General features: G+C 37.6%; 2 protein-coding genes across 2 annotated transcripts in view; both read left to right on the forward strand.

Moving 5' to 3' along the window:
- The first annotated feature begins 1,072 nt into the window (after positions 1-1,072).
- Positions 1,073-1,669, forward strand: LOC125334344 (vegetative cell wall protein gp1-like). Its single transcript, XM_048321132.1, has one exon. It carries the CDS (start codon positions 1,073-1,075, stop codon positions 1,667-1,669), a length of 597 nt encoding a protein of 198 aa, XP_048177089.1.
- A 73-nt stretch (positions 1,670-1,742) lies between these two features.
- Positions 1,743-26,250, forward strand: part of CNTNAP2 (contactin associated protein 2) — a 1,047,411-nt gene continuing 1,022,903 nt past the window's right edge. Inside the window, exon 1 of the mRNA XM_048297819.1 lies at positions 1,743-2,573. Coding sequence (XP_048153776.1) covers positions 2,477-2,573 — 97 coding nt within the window. The 5' untranslated portion in view covers positions 1,743-2,476. The remainder of the gene's footprint in view (positions 2,574-26,250) is intronic.

A 26,250-nucleotide genomic window follows, 5' to 3' on the forward strand; every position in this document is an offset into this window, starting at 1 on the left:
AAGTTGAAGAAAGTAAAGTTGAAGAAAAGAAAGTAAAGAAAGCTAAAGTAAAGAAAATGTAGGTTACAAACTTAAAAAATTGTGTAGGAGGGGAATAGAAGACATCAACAAGAAAGAAGTTATGGAAAGAGGCAATTTTGAACTAATTTAATGACACTAATTAATATTTGATTTTTAGTTAATTCCCAAAAAACTCACATATCCTAATGATTACTGGACATCAAAATGTATCTGTGGGTTATAAGGAAAGGGAAGGGCATTGCAGAGAGCTCAGGATGATGCAGGGAAGAGGTAACAGAGTCTCTATGGAAATATTTATTCTTTCAAAAACAGAGATAAGTATCATAAAACTAATCATTCATAGTGCACTTTTTCATTTCACATTTGCTGTAGACATATTGGCATTACTTCTGTGAAAGCATTTGAAATATTAATGTATTAATACTCGATATGGATAAGGCAAGGAAGGAAAAGCCTCAAGGAGGAAAAATTAAGGCAGTTGGGCAAGATTACAGAAGCACTTTTCCCAGGCCTGGCATTTAAGCTTTGTCCTAGGCTGTGCTCAAACCTCTAGGCCACAGCTCTCCTGGGATATCACATATTACGTATGGATGAGCTTTCAAAGCGACCTAAAAGATAGGCACTGTACTCCCTCTGAAAGGCAACAGGATGGAGGATCCTAATATCCCAAGGCCTTCCTGAAAACCTCATCTTACACACGGTCTTAACCACTTCATCACAGTCACTAAATAACAGCAGGTACTTGTTAACAGCATGTGTATTAGTCACTGAAAATAATTTATCCCTGCTTTGAGGCTCCTCTAAAGAAATTATACCTCTCAATTTCTCAGCTTTCTCTATATAACACCTGAGAAATAATTGTTTTCATTTTTCTTTGCCTCATTGATTGTAAAATAAATAATCCATGAATAACTCCCTATCCTCATTATTCTAGCGTATCTGGTGAGCAATAACTTTTGGTTCAGCTGTTTAAGGGCAATGGCAGGAGGGATGGAGAGGGATGGAAAAGAAGAGTCAGACTCTTGAAATACCTAAAACATAAGGCTGCGATATGGCCAGGTTGTCTACGCCATTTCTTGTAGGTGAAAACCACAGTGATACTTCAATGCAGCTTGCTTCCTGGCTCGCTCTCGGGCTGAGAATTAATTACCGAATGGCAACATCTGCATTAGCGGCTCCTGCAGCCCCAGCTCTCTGCAGGCGGGGTCACACTCGTTCCCCACCAGATGTAGGACCGCTCGGAGGACTTGCCTGCTGGCCACCTGTCTCGGATCCCCGCAGGCTGGAGCTCGGGAAGCCGCGGTGTGCGGTGGGGAGGGCGGCAGGAGCCGACCGCGGGGCGAGCAGGGGCGCCGCGCCTCCGCGCCAGCGGCACCGTGACACCGCCCCGCCGCTCCGCTCCTCTCCGCTGCCGGCCCCGGCCCCGATCCCCATCCCCGCACTCGCCCCGGCCCCCGGCCCGCTCCACCTTCCCCCCAGCCCCAGCCCTAGGCCCGGCCCTGATCCCTGCACTGGCTCCCGCCCCGCTCCGCCCCAGCCCCGGCCCCCATCCCCGCCGCCGTCCCCCGGCTCCGCATCTGAGCCAGGCAAGGGAGGACGATCGGAGTCCTGGAGGCCCGAGGGGCGCAGAGGAAGAAGGAGGAGCTGAAGGAAGCGAAGGGAAGGGGAGGGGAGCGCAGGGGAGAGGATTTTCCCATCTTTTTTTTTTCGGGGAGGAGGAAGGTTGCTGCTGTTGGTGGCAGCGTTTCCTCCTGCTGGAAGATGATGAATACATGAGGAGAGAGGCTCTGAGCCTGCTTCTGTGCTGCGGGAGTGTCTCTCTCTCCCTCCCTCCCCTCTCCCTGCCTCTGTGTGTGTGTGTTTGGCTGCCCGGCTGTGTGTGCGTGTACACTGTGTATATATATCTGAGCTGGGAGGTTATTGCAAGCTCCTCTCAGCAGCGCTCCTCTGTACAGGAAGAAGGGCTCAGCTGCAGTGGTAGCATCAACAGCAGCATTAGCAACACCAACTGCTTTTTTCGGCTTTCTTCCTTCCCTTCATCTCCATCTCCCTTTTCCCTCCCTCCTCCCACTCTCTTGGGGGATTGCTTTTCCTAATTTTTTTTTTTTTATTATTTATTTTTTCCTCTAGAATCCCTGTTATTTGATACTTAGTGGCTTTTCTTCTTTTTTTTTTTTTCCTCCCTTCCTCTGAGAAGGAGACACAGAAACACATACGCACAAACACAGAGAAATAAAGGAAAGAAAAGTACCGGGACTTATCCTGCTGCTGCAAACCCAAAGATAGCAGACGAAGAGGGGGTTTGGCTTCTACCCCAAGGTAAAGCCCTGCCCCCTTTACCTCTTCAACACCTCCTCCGAAGAAGAGAAGGAGAGAGAGCGAAGGGGGCCAAAGTGGAGAAAAGCAGGTCTTCTGCGGCTGGCATTTGGGAGTACAGGGAGCCAGGAAGTGAAGGATGGTTGTGGTTACCCGAGCTGGCTGCAGGGCAGCTCTCTTCCTCTGGATTTTCATCAGCATTAGCTGCAGAGCCAGGACTGCTCTGCCTGCATCTCGTAAGTACCCTTTTCTAAGAAACATGCACAATTTCAGCTCTGCAATAAGACAGAGGGAAAGTCTCACAACTGTGTGAGGTTGCTTATTATTTCTTTGCTGATGAATATTGTGTTTGATTGTGTTTGATTTTTCTTTGTATGTGTCTGTGTGCACTGAGGTCTGATACTGTTTGCAGTGCCCCTCATCAGATCTTCCTTGGTGATTTCAGTGGTAGCTGCTGTGGAAAGTTGAAAGAGACCTGCTCTGTGATGTAATCTTGGTTCTGCAATGGAGTCAGAGGGGGAAAGGAACCAGAAGCTGTTCAAAGTTTGGGGATAGTTTTTGTTTGGCTGGTCGGTTTGATTTGTTTTGGTTTTTCCCACCTTTTTCAGAAGGGATGGAATTTGCAATTGGAAGTACTTCACTTCTACAGTTTCGTGGGGAAAAAGAGGAGATGTGACCAGTTTCCATAACTAGTGTTTTACTAAGGAGCAGCAAGAGAAAATTCTGTCTCATTTGAAGGGGAAAGAATGATTGTGAGTTGATGAGAGGGAACTGAGCCAGGACAGCTGTTCTTGAGAGTGAAGTTTTGCTGCCCATAATAGAATGAGCAAAGGTATTTTAGAGGAGACCATCAATTGCCCTCCTAGCGGAGGCAGAAATAGTAGAGAAATGATCAAGCATCTGCTGAAAAGCTGAACTTCAGACCAGAAGAGTGTAGAGCACCTGTACAGAATCTGATTCTGCTATCAGTATAAAAATGACAGCATATTCATTGTTTTCAGTGGATATTAGATCAAATTTTTAACATTGCATTGAGCTGTAGTTTTGAGCAAAACATTTTGCAAGTAGATGTCAGAATTAAGTGTTTAGCTGTTTCTCTTCACACCATGTAAAACATTTGCCAGTTTCCAAGTATCTTTGAAATGCATACTGAAATGAGGCAGTGCATTTTTATAGAAACATCATCATACTGCTGGCTTAATCGGCTGTTTATAGAGGAAGGAAGTGTCCTGAAATGTTACAGATAGATGTGCTGGATTGTATACATGTGAATGGGGGTTGATTCTACTGACCAAGCAGGGAATTGTCATAGAATGTAATGTATATACTGCATAGAGATCTATGTGGATCCTTCTATTTATTTATTTATTTGTTTGTTTCCTTGGGGGCGGGAATGAACAATGCAACGATTAGGGAATTGGAGCACTTCTATGCTTTCTCAGTGGGTTTCTATCTGTTATCATCTGATCACCTACTGAAAACCAAAACAGTGTTATTCCAGGATTTACTTGCACTTGTGTATTTGCTTGTGTGTCAACAAATATGCAGAGCAGTGTCTGTATTGTTATCTAGGTCTCAGAGGCTATCGGATGTTCAGTTGTTTTCCTACCTTTGAATTAGAAGAAGTATTGATCCTGAGGTTTACTTCTTAGTTTTGACCAGCTATATAATTTTTCTTACCAATATTATTTCTTCATGGTCATCTCTCAGGCTCTCACAGGAATGTGTGGGGGTGAGGATTCATGATTTAGGTTGTCAAAAATGTGTTCTTTGAAAACAAAGTCCCTGCTTTTCTCTAACAGGGTTTCAGAGCTTTTTTGTTTGTTTTTGTCACTCAGCAGCTAATGGCTGTAGTTTAACATGAAAATGACCTACAGTGGGTTATCTGATTTCCCAACAAACAAATCTTTAACTTTTGAAAGAAGTTTGTTGAGAAGTTAGTGGTTGTCTTAATGTTACTATAACCAGAAATTCCAGGAATAAAGGTTATGTATATAATCTTAATTAAAATTTACTCATATACATTCCCATCTTGATAACTATCTATTAAAAGATTTCTCTATATTAATTCACCTTCCAAGAGCTTATACATTATACTCCTTATGTAGTGAGTGGCATTTAATTTCTGACTCACTTCTGAAAGTGAAATGGAGCTAGATTTGTTTACTGGAAACACAATACAGCTGGAAGTACACATCAGCCTCAACTTTACAAAAGGATTGTTCACATAGCAGTACATTCTGAAAATTCACATTGTTGAAAATTCTTGTAAAGCCTTATGGGTGCTTGGGAAGTGGTACCACAGTGGGAACTCGAGTGCTGTGTCACAGTGTTTTGGTGCACCACTTCACTGGTTATTCTCTTTCATGCTTCGCTATACAAACTGGTCACTGTGCTGTATTTTGTCACTGTGCTCTGTTTTCTGGGGTTGTTTATAACTTTGTATGCAACTGGTTGTGAATGGGATTGGAGAATTTTGTTCTCTGTTGACAAGATGATGTACTTAGTTTTTTATCTTTCTTTCTTTTTCTTTTTTTTTTTTTTCCTTCCCTCTGTCAATTTTGAACATCATATTGGGAATACTTCCAAAAGAATTAAAACCTGTGTGAAATGCAACTTTAACGTAAAACTTATTTCCAACCACTATTACATTTTCTCCTCCATGTTACTTTATGTTTTGACTTTGAAGTAATTAACGACATCAAATTTATTCTTCACAGTATTTTTTGGGAAGCATGCAAGACTTATGGTGTACAGTGAATTACAAATCCCTATATATGAGCTTGCTGTTCAGTATTTTCTTACAGTCTGCTTGTGCTGGCATAGAAAAAGATACAGTTTTCAGAAAGAAGAGAATTGGACATTGCTTATGTAAATATACTGCATCCCAAATGTTTGTTTACTGTGGAAAGCCAGTAAATCTATCTCTGTCATTAAAATGGAAACTCAGTAATACTGATTCAGAAGAGATCGTGTTGAAAGCTTTCAATCTCATTGAGTTTTATCTCGAGATGAAGTGGGTGTTGAAAGCCCATCCTTTAGTATAATAAACATACACTGTGACAGAATATCACATACACTAATGCTCAGATCTTACTGTCAATTCTATTCATGGTCATGTTTTCAAACCCTGGCAATAAATTCTTAATATTCCTGAAATGTTTTTTACTAAGCATGGAGGGACGAAAACACTCTTCTGGAATCAAGGCTAATGAACAGCTCAACCAGGAGAGGTCATCACAAGATAAAAAGTAACATGGAAAATACAAATTTAGTCTTTACAGTCTTTTACATGGCTAAGATGGAATGATATGAATATGAATATGGGTAGACTAACTTTCATTTGTATTCCTATAAAAAACCCAAACACACAAAGCAGCAACCTTTTTACTTAATAAGAATGTTAAAGGTATTCAGTATAGGATCATCTGCTTCTCTGTGAAAGGAATTCACTTTAAAAGTAATTGTCTTTCACAGCTACTTTTTTTTGGGTTTTTCTGATTGTGTCTGTTTTTATGCAATGCAAACCTGATCAGTACAGACCTATTAAAACTTCTAGTTCTGATACTTGTCATACTTTTTAGTAGGTCCCATACCACTGCTCAAGTTGAAGTTTGAACCCCTTTTACAAGACGCAGTGCTGAAATCAAATAGGGGGCATGTATAGTAAATCATTAAGATATGTAAAAGAAAAATGCACATCTTTTAGCTTTGACTGCATGGCACCCAGATTTTCCTGGGGAAAGTATTGAAAATGAGTAATGTCCATTTTGAAAGAGTGAGGCATTTTACAAGAAAGTCCTTTTTAAGAGTTATGGACTATGTAGAATTACCTTCCAGATCATGATGCTTGAATGTTGGGTGTATGACGTGCCATATATCCTATTAGGTTCACGAATAGTTCTTTTCCAGATAATGTCTCAGACATAACGGTATTTTTGGAAATCCGATAAATTCAATTTTTTTTTTTCCTGTTATAACTGATTAAGATTTTTTCATTTAGGTCCCGTTGTCTTGAGGTTAACTCAGAGGTCCCACAGAATTTCGTTTCAAGTATACCAAACCATTTTCATTTACATTTAACATTTAGTAATTTTTCTGATCCTTGGGGTCAAAGCATTTAAAAATATACTAAACTTTTGAGGGCCTAAGTTTCTTTTAAGACCATGGAATTTCATAACATTAAACATATGCTTTCTCTTTTGTTCTTTTAGAACACTTTAGCTATAAATTAGAACAAAATTTACATCCATCATTGTATAATTGTATTATTATTTAAGGTGCTATTCATCACTATATAATAAAATTAATGTTCAACAGACAAGTGACAGTTTTAACAACATTGCACTGAGTTACTGTTATTATTTAACAACATTGCATTGAGTTACTCGTCGTGACTCTTTAAATAAATTGGCTTCTTCTTGAGCAATATGTTAACTTACATGTGAATGAATGAAATGTATCAAACAGTCTGCTGTGATTTCAAAATTTGTGACAGCAGCTAGAGCCCGTGTCAGTGCTGAAAATCCAAAGTTTCAAAGATTCTTTAACTTTTGTGTATGCAACATTGCACAAAACCTGATTGCAAACATTCATCTAGATACAGCAAGTCTAATTCAAAGTTTCGTGTGAGTGGGCATTGAATCAATTGTAAATGCCATTGAACTGCTGTTTTAAAAACTGCCTTCTGCTTGGGCTGTTTTTGCTTTGCTTGTATGTTTAGTTTTGTTTTGTCTCTTTTTTTTTTAATTCTGGTGCAATAATATGAAATAAGACATAACTCAGTAAGTAGTCCAGTCTGAAAGAAAGTTTGAAGGTGAAGTTAAAGACTATGAATTGAAAACTTGTTTCTGAACATTGGCTGTTTCTTTTGCAAGGACATGAGAAATATTTTTTTATTTTCTGTCTTTTTTCTTTTTTTTTACTCAGGTACTTTTAACACATGAGAGACTATTTCAGTTCCTGCAGTTGTGATAGAAAATTATTTATATATAATGCATAACACATTACAGTTACTCAGACTGTACCACTTCTTGAGTAACTCACATTAGAATGGATCTGTGACAGACAGTAGATTTTCCTATAGAAGTTCTTTAGGAATTGTAACTTGGATCTCTATGTCTTCAGATATATCAGATCTCATGTTTACTGTTTAGTATTTATCACAATATTTAAGAGTTTTTAAGACTGTAATACTTTTAATGTTTGGGACAAAAACAAACTATGTACAAGCCATGGGGGAGTTTCTGCATTTTTTTTTTCTAGATTTGCAGAAGCTGATCTCCCTCTGAGTGAACTGACTAATAGGTCAAACTTAAGATAACTGGTTAAATTTTGACGTTCCCCTGCCCATGAATATGTCCTGAAGAGCTGTCATGCTCGTCTTAAAAAAGCACATGGACTTGGAAATGTTTCAGTCATTTCAATTAGGAAATGTTAGAGAAGAAACATGAGTCTTCTTCATCAGATGAACTGATGAGTGACTTTGCAAATTTGTTAGTCTTAAAAATTTTAAATAATTAATTTAAAATTATAGCATTATTTCCAAAATCTACATAGAGATGAGATCCTTCTTTAAAGGATCGGGAAGACCTGTGAGATAAAGAGAGCAGTCCATTAGCTTGAGCCTTCTCCCACTGAAGGAAATGGAAGTCGTGCCACAGATTTTAGGAACAGTGTGGTTATGGTTTTTTGTCAGTGAGAAGTTCATGATTCAGTCCATTGGTATGAGATACTAGAAATGATTAAAAGGTTCTTCAGACTTCAGCCTTTGAACTAACATTGATTTTATCTGTATCACACTTCATTTATTCAGCTACTTTATTGGCATTGCATTGGAAAATGCGAGACCACCAGCTAATTGCAGAACATGTTAAATCTCTAAATTTGGTGATGTAGAAAATTGCAGTAATCAGTAATCAATTCTTTTGAGCCACTTGCAGTTCCAACTTTGGAGATATCATAGATATAATAAAAAAATTCCCAAGTCTTATGCTTAACATTTACAAAGAACTTGAGCACTTGGTTTTGATAGCTCTGCAACTTTAGAACAGCTTTACAAAGCTGAGACCTTTCCTATCTCAGAAATTGTCTTACTATTTGTTCACTGTAGTAGTAGCCAGCCTTTTCTGATTGGATCTTTAAGGTTGCACAGCAGATAATTCAGAGCAGAAAAGGATATTGACATTCACATTTACCTCTTTCCTCTGCCTAAAAAAGTCTAGAGATTTTTTGGCTTTACAAGCTCCTGGTGGAGAGATGGTTCATTCAGACATTTAACTTAAGCAAGCGGTCATGCTATGTCCATTGAGGGACTGGCAAACTTATTTACACTTATAGTTCATTATTTGATGTTAATATTTATCACCATTTGAAATATTAACCAAATATTTTATTTTAAGCTGTGTATGCACTCAAAAATACGTTTTAAATAAATCAGTGACTAAAATCGATTCAGCATAGCTAGAAACTTAGTTGCCAGTTCTGCATTTGTATTGGTAAAAGCTCAAGTGGGGTTACAACTTTCAATGTGTAAATAAAATAAGCAGCTAAAAATACTTCCTAGAAGCAAGAAAGCACTTGAACTGTTCTAGCCAAAGGATTTTCCATCCCACAAACAAATGTGATGTTTTAGAATGAACACTTATGATATGTCTCTAGACTATTTAAGTCCCGGTTTAAAGGGAAAGTAATATTTTCTTGTAGGAATTTAATGACTGTCTAAATATAACATAAACATTCTGTTTGATTTTGTAACTCTGCTATAACATTCAGTTTTTTGTAACATTTGCCCAGGGGAGTCAGTTATACACATGCTACATTTCTACTTTCTCTTTCTACAATGTAGGAATTTAAGCATTTTTTTTGGTGTCAAATCTAGAGGGGTGCCACTGTCTGGGTTTTTTTAATCACCTAAATATTGATAAAAAAAGTCTCTTATTGGTTGCTTAATCATCTTACATACTTAAACTGGTATTTATTGTGAACCCAATGAATTTATAGTGAGGTAATACAGAAGATCAGCAGATGAGCTGAGGAGACTGGGAGGGGCCATTTCCATAAGGGGTAGCAGAAAGTCTGTGATGGAAGGTTTGCCAGAGAAGAAAAAGAAGAATTACTCTCATAACAAATGGAAGTTTAAAAGTATATGGGCCTAATGCAATGGGATACAACACAGCAGGAAAGGCAACCTCAATATATTTTAGGTTTTCATATCTTATCTACTGGTTTTAAGTATCATTGGTGTAAAGTTCTTGAAACACAGATTGAAATGCAATTAAATTGGGATGTACTGTTTATGGTAATAGAAGGAATACTGTGATCGGGGAAAAGCAACAACAAAATGTCCTAGAATAGCAACCAACAGATAGGAAAACAAAAAACTTAAATTTACACCCTGTTGACCCAGGTTTCAAACACAGATGCCTTCCTAATATCTTTAGACTCTGCCCAGATCATCAGTGAAGCACAGGAAGGGCTTGTGCACATTTTTTTCCCTGGATACAGATAAAAATTCAAATATCCTTAAAAAAAAAAAAAATCAGGAAAAAAGAAAAAAACCAGAAAAATAAATTATTTTAAGAACATAATCAAAGATTAAAACTAGTGGCACCCCATTGTTCTGGGCTATGGGAAAAAAAGGGAGAAGGATGTACTGAAGGTTGTCTCCCACACAGTAACAGGAACCTATTTTTTCTTCTGCTGAGGAATGGAGTCACAGGGAGTAGCCTGCCCAGTCCACAGCATTTGCACTGCATTAGGAAAAGAGGGAGCTTCTGTGAGAAACAGAGTCAGAAGCATATCCTGTTCAGGCCAGGCTCTGCTGGCTACTTGCTCCCAAGCTGCAGCAAGCTGTACTCTCTAATGTTCTTTCCTTTGGTTTTACATCCAAAAAATTATTCTAGTGAGCATACTGTCAGTTGTATGATGAATGTCCTACCTCCTTCTTCCCTGGTACAGCCAAGCTGTTAGAAATGATAGCAGAATTCCCTCTAGATAAGAGGAGGTATTACAGTTCCAACCTTCTTCCAAAAAATATACACCACCAGATCACACGCCCATTTGCTTCTGCTCCTAATTTATTTGCCATTTCTCACATGCCTCCTTTCTGATTTTATTAATCATCTTACTCCCTACTCTCTGCCCTCTCCCTACCCTTTCCTCCAGCAATAAACTGACTCCACTGACTTCTGCTGGATTCTCATTGATTCATCACTGTATTGAGTAATTTGCTGAGCCTGAAACTAAGGGAGATTGTCTTCATTGATTCCTGATTAATTCATCCATTTGTGAAAGCTAGGTACACAGGTAATAACTCAATTGAAATTCCTTCACTGCTTAATTGCTGTGCCATAATCCTGGCCTGTTAAATTAGATAATCAGATATTATGAATGATTAGGATTCATTTTTTCAAAACACAATTATTAGAATGTCATTATAAGGAATGTTTTTATTTACTCTGTTTATAATTATTAATAAAATGCCATTTTAGACGTTAGGTCAGTACAGTGTATATGTTTTATACATGTGGAAAAAAATTGTGTCAGATGAATCTGTGAGTGAATTATGGTCCCAAATCTACATATTCATAGCTTGTAAGGCCAAAAAGGATCCAAACCAGCTACGGTGATATGGTAGATTGTATTACTACTTTTTTCTCCTTTATACATCATAGAATCAATGAACCAGGGAATAGTTTGGGCTGGAAGGGACCTTTAAAGATCATCTAGTTCAACCCCACCACCACAGGCTGGGACACCTTTCACCAAACCAGATTCCTCAATGTCCTATCCAGCTTGACCCTTAACACTTCCAGGGATGGGACATTTGCAGCTTCTCTGGGCAGTCTATTCCAGAATTCCTTCTTTTTGTGTAATCTAAATCTACCCTCTTTAATTTAAAAGTGTTCCTCTCATACTATCGGTACATGCCCTGGTAAAAAGTCATTATTTCTCTTTCTTATAGGCCCCCTTTAAGTATGGAAAAGCTGCTATAAGGTCTGCCTGGAGCCTTCTTTTTCCCAAGATAAGCCACCCCAACCCTCTCAGCTTTTCTTTTTGAAAGGGAGAAGCCCTCTGACCATTTCCATGGCCCTCAGGTCGACCCACTCCAACGTGTCAATGTCATTCTTCTGCTGAGGGCTCCAGAGCTGGACTCATATGGGGTTTAAGGAGAGCAAAGTAGAGGGGCAGTGTGATGTCCCATGACCTGCTTGCCATGCTGCTTTTTATGCAGGCCAGGATCCTAGTGGCTTCCTGGGCTGCAAGTGCACATTGCTGGCTCTTACATAAGTTTTTGTCTGCCAGTATCACCAACTCCTTTGCTCTCAATTCGTTCATCCCGCAGTCTGTATTGCTACTGGGGATTGCCCCAACCCAGGTGCTGGACCATACACTTGGATTTTTTTAACTTCATGAGGTTCACATGGGACCACTCCTCAAGCCTGTCCACATCTCTCTGGATGTTGTCCCTCCTCTCAGTCAAATCAACAGCACCACTCAGCTTGGTTGTGTTCCGTAAACTTGCTAAGGGTGCACTCAACCCCACTGTCTAGGTCATTAATAAAGACATTTTACTGTATTTGTCCCAATACCTGTGAGGGACAACACTCATCTCCATTTGGATCTCCATTTGGCCTTTGAGCCATTCTTTGGGCATGGCTGTCTCGTCAATTATTATTCATCTAACAATTCATGCATCAAACCCTTATTTCTCCAATTTATGGACAAGGGTGTTGTGTAGAACTGTGTCATTGACCAGGTTGGTTACATCAGTAGCTCTTCCCTCATCCACCAGTACAGTCACTCCTTTGTAGAAGACCACTAGACTTGTCAGGTATTATTTGCCCTTCATGAAACCATGTTTGCTTTCTCTAATATATCTCCTTGTCATTCATGTTCTTTGGCATATCTTCTAGGAGAAACTGTTTCATGAACTTCCTAGGCACAGAGGTGAGGCTGATTGGTTGGCAGTTCTCGGGGTATCCATTTTTACACATTTTATAAATGGGTGCAATGTTTCTCCTTTTGTAGGCACTGGGGATTTTGCTTGACTGTCATGACTTTTCAGAAGTGATAGAGAGCAGCCAGTTCCCTCAGGGCCCTAGGATGCATCTTGTCAGGTTCCACAGACTTGTCTATGTTCAGATTCCTCAGGTGGTCTTGAATCTGGTCTGCTCCTACAATGGGTAAGACTTCATTCCCCAGTCCCTGCCTTGATATTCAGGGGCTTGACATATGTGGGAAATTGAGTTGGCAGGGAAAACTTGAGGAAAAAATGTTGCTGAGTTCATCAGACTTCTCCATGTCAGTTGCCATCAGATAACCTGTCTCATTTACCAGAGGGGAACAGTCCTTTTTGTCTTCCTTTCCCGAGTCACATACCTGTCAGGGTTTTGACACATTTCCTCCTGGCACTGAATGTCCTGGCCTGGAGCTGTGTTCTTTACCCTAAGTTCATGGCTTCAAACATGGTCACATTGAAATGCCTAATGTTTTCTTTTACCAGCCGACTTAGTCATCCCAAGCTTTTGACATGTAAGCTTCTAGTCATCTTCAGCTTCGTAGACTATGCATTTTTCTGGAGTTCAAACACCAAAGATGTTAAATAAAGGACTGAAAATCAGACTTCCATTTGTTCTCACTAGAAACCACTCATTTTCTTTGTTATGATTACATTTTGAGATATTTAAAGTGTCACATTTATAATAATTTTGAACCTTGGTTAAGATAGCATAGACTGCCAGTCAAGTGCCTTCAGAATTCAAAATGCATATTATTTCAATATATGCAGAAATAGACAGAAATGCGTATATCTGCAGATTTCTTGTGATCCAGTTTTGTATTCTCAGAAAAAAAAAAAGCTGTCAGAAGATCAGGATACTTTGACAAGATCGATTTTTTTAAAAGTGATGTTGATTTTCAATAATTGCATTTACAGCATTTAAATTTTTATTAATCAGGTTCTATTATTTTGCCTAGCAGCAATGTTAGTTGGAGTGGCTTGTAAATGTGCATTTCATTGTTTTCAGTATTTGCACTCCACAGTTTCTTTCAGTCTTTTGGAATTTCCTTGGTGTTTCAAGGGTTATTGGAAATCAGCAATGATCAGCGATCAGAGACCTTCTCATTTACAGCTTACCCTGCTGGTTTAAACTGTCTAGCCTTGTTAACCTCTTTTAAACATCTTTCTCAGCTTTTATTAGAATGTAAATGGTTTTGTTGCCACTCTGAGATCTAACTATGCAGTCTTGTTTGTTTTCCTAACACTGTATGTTTTTGTCTTTTCTACATGATTGGCAAATTCACCACCTGTATGTAGCGGTCTTCTGGTATGGCTCCTTTTGCTCCTCAACTCCTCTCTCACTTCTTAAAGAAACCCCCAAAACACAAAACCCAACACTCAAACCTGTGGTTTTGGGATTTTTTTTTTTAATAATGATTCTTATGTTTTCTGTGCAGAGACAAATTAAAGCTTATATCCTTTTGCTTATAATTTTAACGTATTTGTTAGATTCTGATTTACAGAATCACAGAATGGTTGAGTTTGTAAGGGACTGCTGGAGATTATCTTGCCTTGCTAGTAGAGTTCCTTATATCAAATCTAAATCTTCCCTCTAGGAAGGGTATACAGCAGCAGATAACATGGCCTTAGAGAGCCTAGAGGAAGATGGTTGTGGGTTTTAGGCAGAAAGAAGTAATATAATCTTTCCTGACCAGTTCTGACCTGGTCCTAACTATTGCTTCAAATCAGAAGAGAAAATTCATTTGGATTTTAGGGGTTCTCTGAATTTTTAATTTAACAACTTGCTACATCATTAAGTCCAGTCTCATAGAAATGCCCCTCCCAGTCTCTATTGACATAGTTTCCTGTATATATAGAGAACAGTTAGTTCAGAATTCTTGCTGACATAGACAATGTTTGTATTCTGAACTTGAAAATCATTCCTCTTCTGGTGCTGAAGATTTACCTTTCATGAAATGTCAGCAAAACCATTATGTCCATTGTGAAGAGTGTTCAGAGATAGGAGCTGATTTTACTTTTCTTCACTGGGAAAGGAAGGTGCTTTTGGTTTTATATTAAATCTGAAATGTGGTAACTCAAACTGTGGAGTTTTTATCATGTTGTGATGCCATGTGTGTATATCTTGAGGAATTTTTGTAAAGAGTGAAAAAGTTTCTTTTCTTAAAAGTGCAAGGCAGTGATGATCATTTCACAAAGCAAAATATACTATAGTATCAAGGAATTGTTCTGAAGTAAAGGCATAATGGACTGGTTTTACATACTTATGTTGATCATTTATATAGGTTTTATTGACCTGATGGGAGAAATTATTTTGCAGAAAGAGAATTAATTTGCTACTTCTAACTATTTTCCTCAGGAACATAAGCAGTAGATGGTAATGGCCTTTAGTTTTTATTATGACCATATTTCCCTCTTAGAAGAGTCAGTATTTTGTTTGTCTGGAAGAATGTTGTGAAAACTCAAGTGAAAGACTGGAATCATTGTGCTTGAAATTGCCTAGAGAGGAAGATTTTCTGCTAGAACCTTGGAAAGAATAGATCTTGGATATTAACTTAGAAATACAGTAGAGTATTCACTATACTATGTGTCTCATTGTAAGTAACCCTGTCTAGTAAATCAAGATATAACCCTACACTAGGTGAAGACAGACTTTTGAATAGAAAATATTACCTAAATGTTTCACTAGGAAGTGTTTTTCTTAGTTATACAGATGTTGAATCCTGAAAAATACAGTTGCAGACAGTGAGGATCAGGGAAATAAATTCTGACATTCTGAAACAGGGACACTCAGATTGTGGGCCTATCACAATACCAGACACATCAAGAAACAGTCTAATGAGTGAGAATTCTGTTCTCAAAGTTATGACCTAAAAGTTCCCTTTAGTTCTTCTGACCAAGTCTAAAAAAAGGAAGATGGAACCAAACTAGAAAGATCTTGATACAGAAGTAAGTGCTGAAATTTCAGACATGACTCAGGTTCAAAATTCAGTGGAGTAAGGTCAGTCTTTCTAGATCAGTCATGTCCCTGCACATATTCCTCAACCTCTATATCATGATATATTTGGCCTTTTTTTTTTTTACTGATGAGGGTGTACGTGCATTGTCATTTGTGGTTGCTCAAGATTCTCTGTATCATATACCCTGTATCATGTTGTTGTAGGAATGCATCCCCCAAAATGTTGTAAGATGGCATGTTTTCAAGTAAGCAGCTATATGAAAAGTGCATGAGTAACTGAATAAAAGGAGATAAATGTAAACAACAACAAAAATATTAAACTGAATTTTCAACTGAACTATAAATAAAATTGTATCATAATTTTGAGAAACCCCAACAAATATTTCAAATCTGGTTGTTGGAGTGAAAAGAATTTGTTGGCAAACTTTACACAGTGCCATAAAGATAAGCACAGTGCAGAGAATTTCTCAGAGACTTTTTGGTGCAATTTCAGTGGTATGATTGACATTGTATTGTTATACATACATTTAAGACAGTCCTCTGCTTTCCAAGAAGAAAAATATTATTTGCAAGTATAACCTGTTGTTTGTACTTATAAATCAGTGTATTCCATGCTTTGCTTTGATAACTCTAATTACAGAAAGAAATGAACATAAAGCTATGAAGGATCTCATAGTAATTCAGAATATAAAGATGTAAATGCTTCTAATAACACGCAAACTTTATATATATCAAAGGAAAATTGTTCTGGTGTCAGTTTTAATGAGGAATATAGTTATTTTTCAGCACTGGTGTTTAATGCCTAAAAAGTTTTTCTCTTCTTGCCTTCCGTCTTTCTTCTGCCCCAGGCAGACATTTCAACTAATTCAAATGAAAATACTTCTGTGGTATTCCAGGAGATTCTTATCCTTTGATTTTGGCAGAGGAGCAAGAGCGAAAAACCAGGCATCTTTCTGTATATTCTGGCAGGCAAGTCCATACTAATGTCTGAGGTGGATCCATCAAGAGCTGAAAAATGTGAATACATCTTGAGGGATGTTTTATGATGGAAGAGATGTGAACACTGTGAGGGCAAGAATCAGGACTTCCTTCCGTAAAATGTTCAGCTCCTCGGAAACTGTCCAGAGGCTGTGGGAGAAGACAGCGTGGAGTTGTTTTAGTTCCCTAGTTCCCTGCAGTCTTTGTTGCACCTTGCCTGTTTTGACTACTTTTTTTGTAGATATAAATAGAATAAATATTCAAACCATTCGTAAGAATTAGCCTCAAATGTAAATCTGACTGTTGGTTATCTATGTCTTTAATAATAAGAGTAGTGGTGTGCATGAAACAGTGTTTATAACACAACAGATGAGAGCAAAATTTTTCAGAGATGGATCTCTAATTTCTTTTTAGCTACAGTAATATTTTCATAAACCATGTTAAAATAATCCAGCCACATTCTATACAGTAAAATATCCCTTAGATTTCTAAACAGCATTTATGGAATCTGACTGGCAGAAAGGCACCACAAATATTTTCAAAGAAGGAACTTGATTCAGCTGCAGAATTGCTTTTTAAATACAAGCTTTGTATTGTTCTGGATTTGTTTAAATTGAATTTAATACATGTAATCAACCAGGCTGCTAAGTGGACTTCATACCTAAAGCCTGATTTTCTGGGAATAACAACTCCTCAGCTAGTGTAATTTCTGTGACTTGAATAATTTAATGGTTGAAATAATAAGGGACCTTACTCTCATAGACTTACTGAGAATGGGGAAAAAAGATAACATGAAAATAACAGACATTGACTTCTAGGAACACAATAATAAGCAAACTTCAGCAACCTTACTCAAGGTTATTTTTTTATTGACTTAGGCGTAATCCTCCTAAACAATTATTCCTTTTTTTTTTTAGTTACCAAGTTTATTTCTAGAGAGCGTGAGTCCTCTACAAATTAATTTTTAAGGATTTAGAGTTCCAAAGGTTACATTCTGTTCAAATCAGAGATACAGATATTAATTTATCTAATTGGTACTGAGCATTGAATTTTAGAATACACAAAATCTGTTCATTAAAAATGGCATCAAATTAAGCCATGAAATGTAAGTGATTTGAATGGCACATATAAGGTAGAACTGTCAGTTATTTTTTGGGGGGTTTTTTTGACTGTTAAGTGTGACTTTTCAGCTGACATCAGATGATTGTACAAAAATTTTGGAGCTTAAAAAAATAGAATAATATCCAATTAAATTAATTGATTAGAAATTCAATCTGTAAAGAATGGATAGTTTGGAGTATGATAATCTTGTATCAGAATGTCTCCGAGTCTTTGAGAGCGAAGTATCACATGCATTTTGATAATTTGAAATCCTAGTCAATATCTTTCTCCAGACAAACTATAAATTAATTACCCTTTAGTGTTCATTAAAGCATCTGCACTTCTAGTCCATAAAATTAGCAGAGTAATATGCTTCTAACATTATTTTTAATAGTTATTAATGCATGTTCAGTTAAAGACATTTCATCACTGAAGTCCGAACTACTCATATTTTGCAATGGATTGCCTGTCAATATCTTTGTAATTTAAATTAATGTTACACTTGACAGAATCTCTGGAGGACCAGCTTTCTTGAAAGTGTTGAAACTTGTAACAGGTTCAAGGGATGGTTTAGCCCCATTTTGGTCACACTGGAAGTCTGTTTTCCAGATAAGGGAAGAGGCTGATAAGAGGTAAATCCTTCGAGGTGGAATAAGTCCTTCTTATCATGCCAGTGTCCTTCCTCACATAATCACTAAGGTATGAATACTCCCTTTGAATGGGGACATTGAGACATAGGATGAAGGTATTCATCTTGGTTGATGGGTCATGACTGATTCAACTACACTGAGAGACAACTGCAGCATCTCAGAAGATGTCAAAGACTCATAAAATGTCCTGAGATCCACAACATTACATCATCCAGTGTGAAACTCCCTGCCTGAGGGGAAGTACCTGGTCATTCCCACCTGAACCTGAGTGACTATAAACCCAATAGATTTTGAATTCTGTGGGTTCATTCCCCCCACCACTTGTGGATACAGTCACTTTCTCTCCCTCAGCCCCCTTGTCTTTCTCTCTCTCTCTCCCTCACATTTACTGCTAAATAAAAATCCATACTATTGCCTTTGACATATGGTCTCATTTGCACCTTAATTTGGGCAGAGGCATCTCTAATAATTTTAATAATCTGATCGTAATACCATCAGACATACTGCTACATCAGAAATAGATTGTACATCCATATGTCAAATATTACTGTACTTTGTGCCAAGTTTTATGTTTCATACACTGAATGACTAACTTGCTATGACCATCTTTGTTAGGTATAATTTCTGAAAATCCCTTACATTTCCAAAATTTCGGTAAGTTTTAAAAAACAAAACATTGGAGACTATTTTGGCAAGGAGATGTATCAGCACAACATGGCAGTTTACTGCCCCATAGCTTCAGTGCTGTGCAATGTTGAGGAGGCAGCTCTGGGTTGGTGTATATGCAGTAATAAAGTTCAAGTCCACTTGGAATGTCCACTTGAAATGTCCCGAGTGGTGAAAAGGGAGTCCAGAATTCAGTTGAAAAATAGGATAAAATTTGTTAGGGCCCCTTTTACTTTAAAGGGAACACAATGATTCATAGGGAGCCAGGTTCACAATATGAATAACTCAAATTGTTGCTGGATTATGTGACTGCTCCTAAGATCAGTAAAGACTTAAGAGATCTACGTAATTGATTGCTGACATTCATTTGCACACAGAAATAGACATGAACCTTCCACTTCTCAACGGCACATCCAAATCCACTGGGAGACTTTACTAATTTCATTGTTAATTCAATTTCCAGGAGCAAGGGAACAGGTCATGAGAGTTGCAGTTTGAATCATCAGGCATAATATTCTTCATTACCATCACAAGAGGCTGCCCATTTCTTGTTGAGGTTCCTGCTTGGATCCTAGCTGCAGTGGGGCAGCTGACTTTTATTAGAAGTGCAAAGATTTGTTCTGTGCAAGTGCAAAGGTTGATGCCCTAAAGACCTTGTTGCAAAGAATAGGGAATTTTTAAGCTGATTGTTGAGAGCTTTAGGGCAGACCTAGGAACTTTTCCAGAGGTGATTATAAGATGGATGAAATGTTTCAGTGAGAATTTTGGCAGGGAGTTGGCCAGCTGACACTGATTGAGAAGGAAGTTGCGAACACACAGGAGGAATTTTCATCTCCCTTCATAAAGGTCAGAGGTGATACTACAACTGATCAGAACCCTTAAGATTGACTCATTTGATCAGGGACTGGATATGCATGCATTGACTGATACTAAATCGGGGATTGTTAACTGTAAGGGAACTAGGGGTTTGGGAAAGCAGGTCAGCTAACTTCAGCCACCTCCTTTTGGCTAGCAACCATTTCATACGGTCTTTCCTGAGGATGTCCTAATAAACCAGAGTTAAATTAGCCAGAAATAGAAGTAAATTTGATTGCCTAACTTAAAAATGCCTTCTCAGGTATGGTTTTACTGATGCAGAGTAAATAAAATTGCCTATTCTCATCTATTTAACATTCATAGGAGGGTTTTAACCCCAGACTGAGACTGAACTGAGAGGGTTGGGGGTTTATACCATGACTATCTGGGTTTTTGCTTCATGAAGAAATGAAGGTGTAACCAAATAAATACCCATGTTTGTATCTTGGCTATTTTTTACTGCATGTGTGGGCTGTTAAATCCTCAAGTCATCTTTGAGTCCTTGCATGTCATGGTCATGGGTTTGGGTGTTGTTTTTTTTAAATTGTGTTAGAAGTTCTCTTTGGGAGTGACTTTATGGCAATTTGTACAACAAACAACATTTTCCCCCAGGCAGTTAGAAGTTAATTTTCATCTGAATACTTATTTTTTAGAACAAACATATGAAAGAAAGCTTTTCTTTCAAATAAGAACAGGCACATTATGCTTCAGATCAGTTTTTGTACAAGAAATAAGTCAGAAAATTAATCAAACCCCTACTTTGCATTCAACAGATCATTTAGTAAACAAGCATAGATAATTAGAAGCCTATTGAGTACAACTGTACTATTTTCTTGATCAGAAAATTTTAATTAAAAACAGTAGCATAGTAAGCCAACCTCCTTCTTACTCCCCACTTCTCGTAATTGCTGAACATCATGGAATTTTGTTGTTTTTGTCATATTTCTACTAAATTATACCTGATCATTACAACTCCAAAGGATATAAAATGATGCAAAAATCAACCAGAAATCAAACCAGAACACCATCTTTCAATAACACATTATCAGACAAACTTTGAAAGTATTTTAATTTAAAATTCCTTTGTAATCAAATAAGGAAGTTGATCTTATCTGAATATTCATTTCATTAGTTTTCGCATTCCCACCCCCTTCTTATACAAATAGCCTCTTCAGATAAACAATTTGTCAAAAATCAAATAATTTCTTTCAGTCCCCTGATCTTTCAATAGCCTAAACTGTGCCTTGGTACCCTATAACTTTGTTCTTTGTAGCCAAAGAGATTCTAACTTTGTATGGGAAGACAGAGGTTTTTTTCCTACTGTTGTAATATTTCCTTTTTTATCTTCAGCATACTGACATCCATACCATATTGTAATGTTCAAGTTGATGCTGATCTGAGAATTTTTTTCTTTTTAAATTGTAACAAACTTTTTTTTCTTATACACAGCATAGCATCAAAATAGTCTTCATAGTTTTACTATTGATGGATGACATTTGATTTAAAAGATGTTCACAATCTCATCCAACTGTTTTGCCACGGAGGAAGTTTGGATGCATGGAGAATAAGTGTTGAATGTTACAGCAATCACTTGAACCACTATTTAATATACCCAACAGTTTTGCTGTTGACTTATGAAGTGAATACAGTCTTCTGCAGCATTACAGCATATAATTAAAACAGTTTTCAACGTATTTTTTTGGCACGGAACTTGACCTACTTTCACACTTCTAAGGTTTAAAATAAAATATTATTTGCACTGCATTCCTTTTTTTGTAGAAATCTACCGTACAAATTTTAAGGAAAACTGCACTGCACTCTAACTGGTATGTGTGTAATTTAAGTCATAATAGTAATTTATAGCTGAATAGTAGCATTCCATGATTAGGGATCTAGTAATGGTGTACAGACATTGTGCTCAAAGCAATAATCATTAGTCAAGGAAGCAGTACCTGCAAAGTCATCCATACTTGTGCAAATAAGAAATTGCCTACATTTGTAAAGAATGAAGGATCAAATCTATGCATTACTTAATCATAATACCTTCTTACACTATTTAAGGCTTTTACTGCATGCTGCAAAAGAATACATGGAGATTAAGGAGGTACTTGATTTGCAAAACGGGTATGAGGCAGTAAGTCAAGTGGACTGGTTCCCACTGTCCTTTTAGTGTAAGATTGCTGTAGAATATAATTTTTGCCCCAAAACCTATTTTCCTGTCAAGAAGCTTTTCTTCTACTTTCGGGAGCAGAAAGAAGGAGCTGAAATATTTCCTTCTGAAAGAAGGAGCTGAAATGTTTTTCTTCAGAGAGCAAAAATTAAAAATGCTGAAACTTGAGGTGTAAAACGCCAAAAAATAGTTTTAATGTATAGTTTAAAATGTAAGTATTTTCCTGATAATTTTGGCATCTCTTTCAGATTTTAGAAAAAGTGTATGTATCTATAGATTTGTTTGGGGTTTTTTTCCAGTAATATATAGCATATAAAATTATAAACACCCTCTCCTGTACAAACCTTGCTTTGCTCCCTATTAATGTTATTATTCACCATTACTTCCATTTGCCTGACAGCAAAGTCCTGTGACACCTGAAATTGAATTGTAAATGCTGACACACAAAGGTACTTTCTAACTAAATTTATGGCAAATTAACAAAGATTTCAGTGTGTTTGACACAAACTGGGTTAAGACAATGCCAGTCCTAAATCTCCACATTGTCTAAGTAAAGGAGTAGCAGTATCCTCAGCAGTATTATAAGCACATCCCCAGCTCTGTTTCGTCCTCTTTTAGGTGTTGAATTTGTATCTGTTCTGTTCCTTATTTTTCCTGTTCTGGAAAATGAATTAATTTCTTTATGCTACAGCTAAAAATTATTTAGATGTTTCAAGCCACTGTGGTGGCATAAGAGATGAAGTAATTATCTTTCTGAGCACATGGAAAAAATGGAGAGATGGGAAAAAGAAAAGTGCTATAAGAAGAGAGGAATTAAGAAACAGGACAAATTACAATTTCATATTTAGATGCTACCAATATTTCGTTACATTCAGGTTTAATATCTCCCCATTCTTGAATTAATGTTGACAGGCAAAATTGATTTTGTTGAGTTCAAGGGTTATGAATTTTTTAAAAGTTCATTAATCTTTACGAAAAGGAGGATTTCTTGAGGGCGATTCTGTTATGGAGAAATGATAGTAAAACATATTAAAATGTAAGGCATAGCACAAAAGTATATGTTTTGTTTACTTTCAGTGTGACTTGTGCTCCTTAATGTCTAGGTTTGTATTAAACAACCTGATGGTATTAAACTTATAAATCCAGTGGTAATGGGATTTTGATACCTATCACAGAATCGCAGGATGGATCAGGCTGGCAGGGACCGCAGTGGGTCATCTGGTCCAACCTCCCTGCTCAAGCAGGGTCATCCTAGAGCACATGGCACAGGATTGTGTCAGATGTATCTCCAATGAGGGAGACTTCAGACCCTCTCTGGGCAATCTGGCTTCACCTACACAGTAAAGAAGTTCTTATACTCAGACGGAATTTCCAGTTTCTGCCTGTTGCCTCTTGTCCTATTGCTTGACACCATTGGGAAGAGCCTGGATCCATCCTCTTGACACCGTCCCTTCAGGTACATTGATATATCTTGGGCCATAGCAAAACTTTTAGTCCTCTTCAGTTTATTGCCCTGCCTCAATCTATGTAAGAGTGTGTCATGGATATCTCAAGATCCACTCCCATACTGAATTCCAGCTCTTCTATCTTTTCATCTACTTATATGTCATGTTTACTACAAAACTTCTGGGGAAAAAAAAAATCTATTGAGTTGTGGTCTAAAGTATGCAGAGATTCTGGCACAAAAGCATTAGAAACTCTTAAGCTTTCAAGACAGTGAAGCTGCAATACAGCTGTCTCTCCCTCTCTCCTCCTGCCACAGCCTGTCAAAAACATGCAGTGGGTAAGTTAAATAGTTTTGTTTAAGAACAAGAAGTGAAGTGATTTATAGCAACTTGAATCTGTTTGTGCAAGCATAATTGTTTACTGAAATTCTTTACAGTACATTCCCAGGGGCTATGGAAATTGGTCCAAGAACAAGCTCTGCTATGCTGCTGCCCTACTCTCCTGTCAATATTAGCTCTTCTCAGACAGAGAAAGGAGGTTTCCATCTTTCTCTATCTTAAAAGAATTCATCACTTACAGGAGAGAAGCATTTTTCTCTGTTGAAGTGTAAATGTGGGAAATACAGTTATATAATTTAGAGAAAAAGCCACTGCAAATGTTTGGCCACTAAATCTGAGAACTAGATAAAAAGGTTGCAGCACCAGACCTTATTGTGTATTTGTCAGTCAGCTTCATGTGTTCTAGATTTTGATTCAGTTTCTTTGAACATGTGTCTCCATCCCAAACTTTTCAATGATAAGAAGCTTTATCTACCCTTTTCCATAATGCTTATGGATGCTTCACAGTGTTGAATCTGCCACTGTGAGATGTAGAAAAACAAAAATGTTGAAAACATTAGCACAGCATTTGTTGAATTAGCATGCAAATGAGCTATCATTTTTCAGGAAGCTGATTCACGAAAGTGACTTTTGATGTTGATCTTTATCTTAAATATAATTTAAGGAGAAAAGAAATTGTTTTAAAAGCTATTATGTTTGTGTTGTAAAAACATAAACTATTTAATGAGTGTTTTGAGGACTTTTTCCATTTGTATGTTTGTTTGAGATGATTTTTATAAATACCTGAATATCCATTTGATTTTCTATTTTCAACTTGCTTCAAGAAAGTGGTGAAAATATATTGGAGGAAATAGGTTTCATGTTATTATGAGGGACAGCAAGGGCATAAAAATCAGACTTGATTCACTCATTTCCTAGGCATCCATCACTGTTCTCTCTAATGATAATCATTGCTGCAATCATGATCTAAATATTAATTTTCAGTTCTGATCTTTTCTGCCTTTAAAATTGTTGTGCACTTGTAGAGAGTAAACTGACCGAGTGGTGGTTTTTATGGAGCATTTACCTTCTTAAAAATCCCATTTCACATTATCCCTGCATGTGAAGAACATATAATGTGCTTAGACTCTGAAAATATGAGCTCTGATCTTGGAGGAAGAATGCTGAAAAGTACCTGGAGGGTACTGAGTGCAAGTTTGGACTTCCTAGCACAAGAAAGACATTGACCTACTGGAGCTGCTTCAGCAGAAAGCTACCAAGATGTCTGGATGGACACAGTGTAGGAAGTGAGGCCCAGAGAAATGGTTCTGCAAAGTCTTTAGTATAGAAAGTTAAAGAGAGGTAGATGTTTCTATGGTATTCAACTATCTAATGGCGGAATGCGGAGAAAGTAGAGTCAGGCTCTTTCCAACAGTACGAAAAAAGGTAAGAATCCCAAGTAACAACAGTCCAAATTCTGAAAAAAATACTTCAAAAAATTAATTTCAGAGTAGGAAGATATTGGAACAGGTTGTCCAAAAAGGTTGAGGAATCGTCATCTCTGGAGGTTCTCAGTATTGAATTGGACAAGCATCTGAGCAAGGCCTACATGTCCATACTGGTGATAGCTACGTACTGTACCCGCAAGCTTGCCACCAAGGACATTGTGGAATTCTACCTGGGTTTTGTAGATACAAAACAGGATGGCAGAGGCAAGGTAGCCAGTCAGGAAAGACATAAAGAACATAATGGTCGTGACAAGGTTCACCAGAGAATGGGCCTGAAGCCCCAGAGGGGGACTTCTTCCATTTGTGAGCTCCATGTCAAATGGGACTAGGAAAGGGAAATGGTGGAGCTGCTCTGAAATCCCTGTAAGAAAGGAAGCCAAGGCTTCATCTAACAAAAATGCAAACTGCCATTAGAGTGATGAAGGGCTTGCCCACCACCAGTTGTGGCAAAACCTACAAATGTCCTGAAGCCAACTGCTTACCTCCCCTTTTAGTAACTAGTACACAGGATTGTTCAAATTAACAATTGGAATGATCCTGGAAGTAAGGAGTGCATTGGTTTGTGCTAGAACTATTTCTTCTGTACATCCACAAATTCTCTTGTCATCCTACTCTCTTGAAACACAAAGGAGACTTGGAGGGTGTTCCCTATTAATAATGCAGCTGGGAGTATATGTACATGAGGAGCTCAATTCTATATTAAAATGGGAGCATTAGGAGGGCTCTTTTTTTTTTTCCTCCTGTGAAACCCTATGATTTTGGCCTGCCTGGAGAACTGTACTTTTCTACCTGGAAACCAGATGGAAAACACAAATGTGCAAATGTACAATTCATAATATGGCATATTAATTAGGTTTCCACGCTGATTCCTCCCAGTTTATCTTCTTTGGCAATGTCTCCAGACCTGTTGATGTGTATCTGGTTCCTAAAGGCAAAATAAGAGTGGACAAAGTTATTTGAGATGACTGTGACCCATTTCTGCTTGTTAGGGTTCCAAAGTTAGTTTAGGGAAGTTGATTTATTTTAACTCTGGTGCTCCCTGAAGGAAATTACTGCTAGGATAATATAGTTCTTTAAAATACCCAGTAGCTGTGTGGCAAAGTGAACTGTGAATTTATGAAGGAATGGTGATGCTTCTATTAAGAGCTAATATATTTTTTATGAGAACAGCCATTAAATTATTGCTGCTTTTTATATTAAATACTTGTAGCATTTGATTAAAATGTGTGAAACATCTGTTTC

This window comes from Corvus hawaiiensis, chromosome 1 (genome assembly GCF_020740725.1).
Source record: "Corvus hawaiiensis isolate bCorHaw1 chromosome 1, bCorHaw1.pri.cur, whole genome shotgun sequence".
In the NCBI taxonomy this organism is placed as follows: domain Eukaryota; kingdom Metazoa; phylum Chordata; class Aves; order Passeriformes; family Corvidae; genus Corvus; species Corvus hawaiiensis.

Coding starts and splice junctions, on each gene's coding strand:
- LOC125334344 (XM_048321132.1), top strand. CDS start 1,073: ATGGCCAGGTTGTCTACGCCATTTCTTGTAGGTGAAAACCACAGTGAT.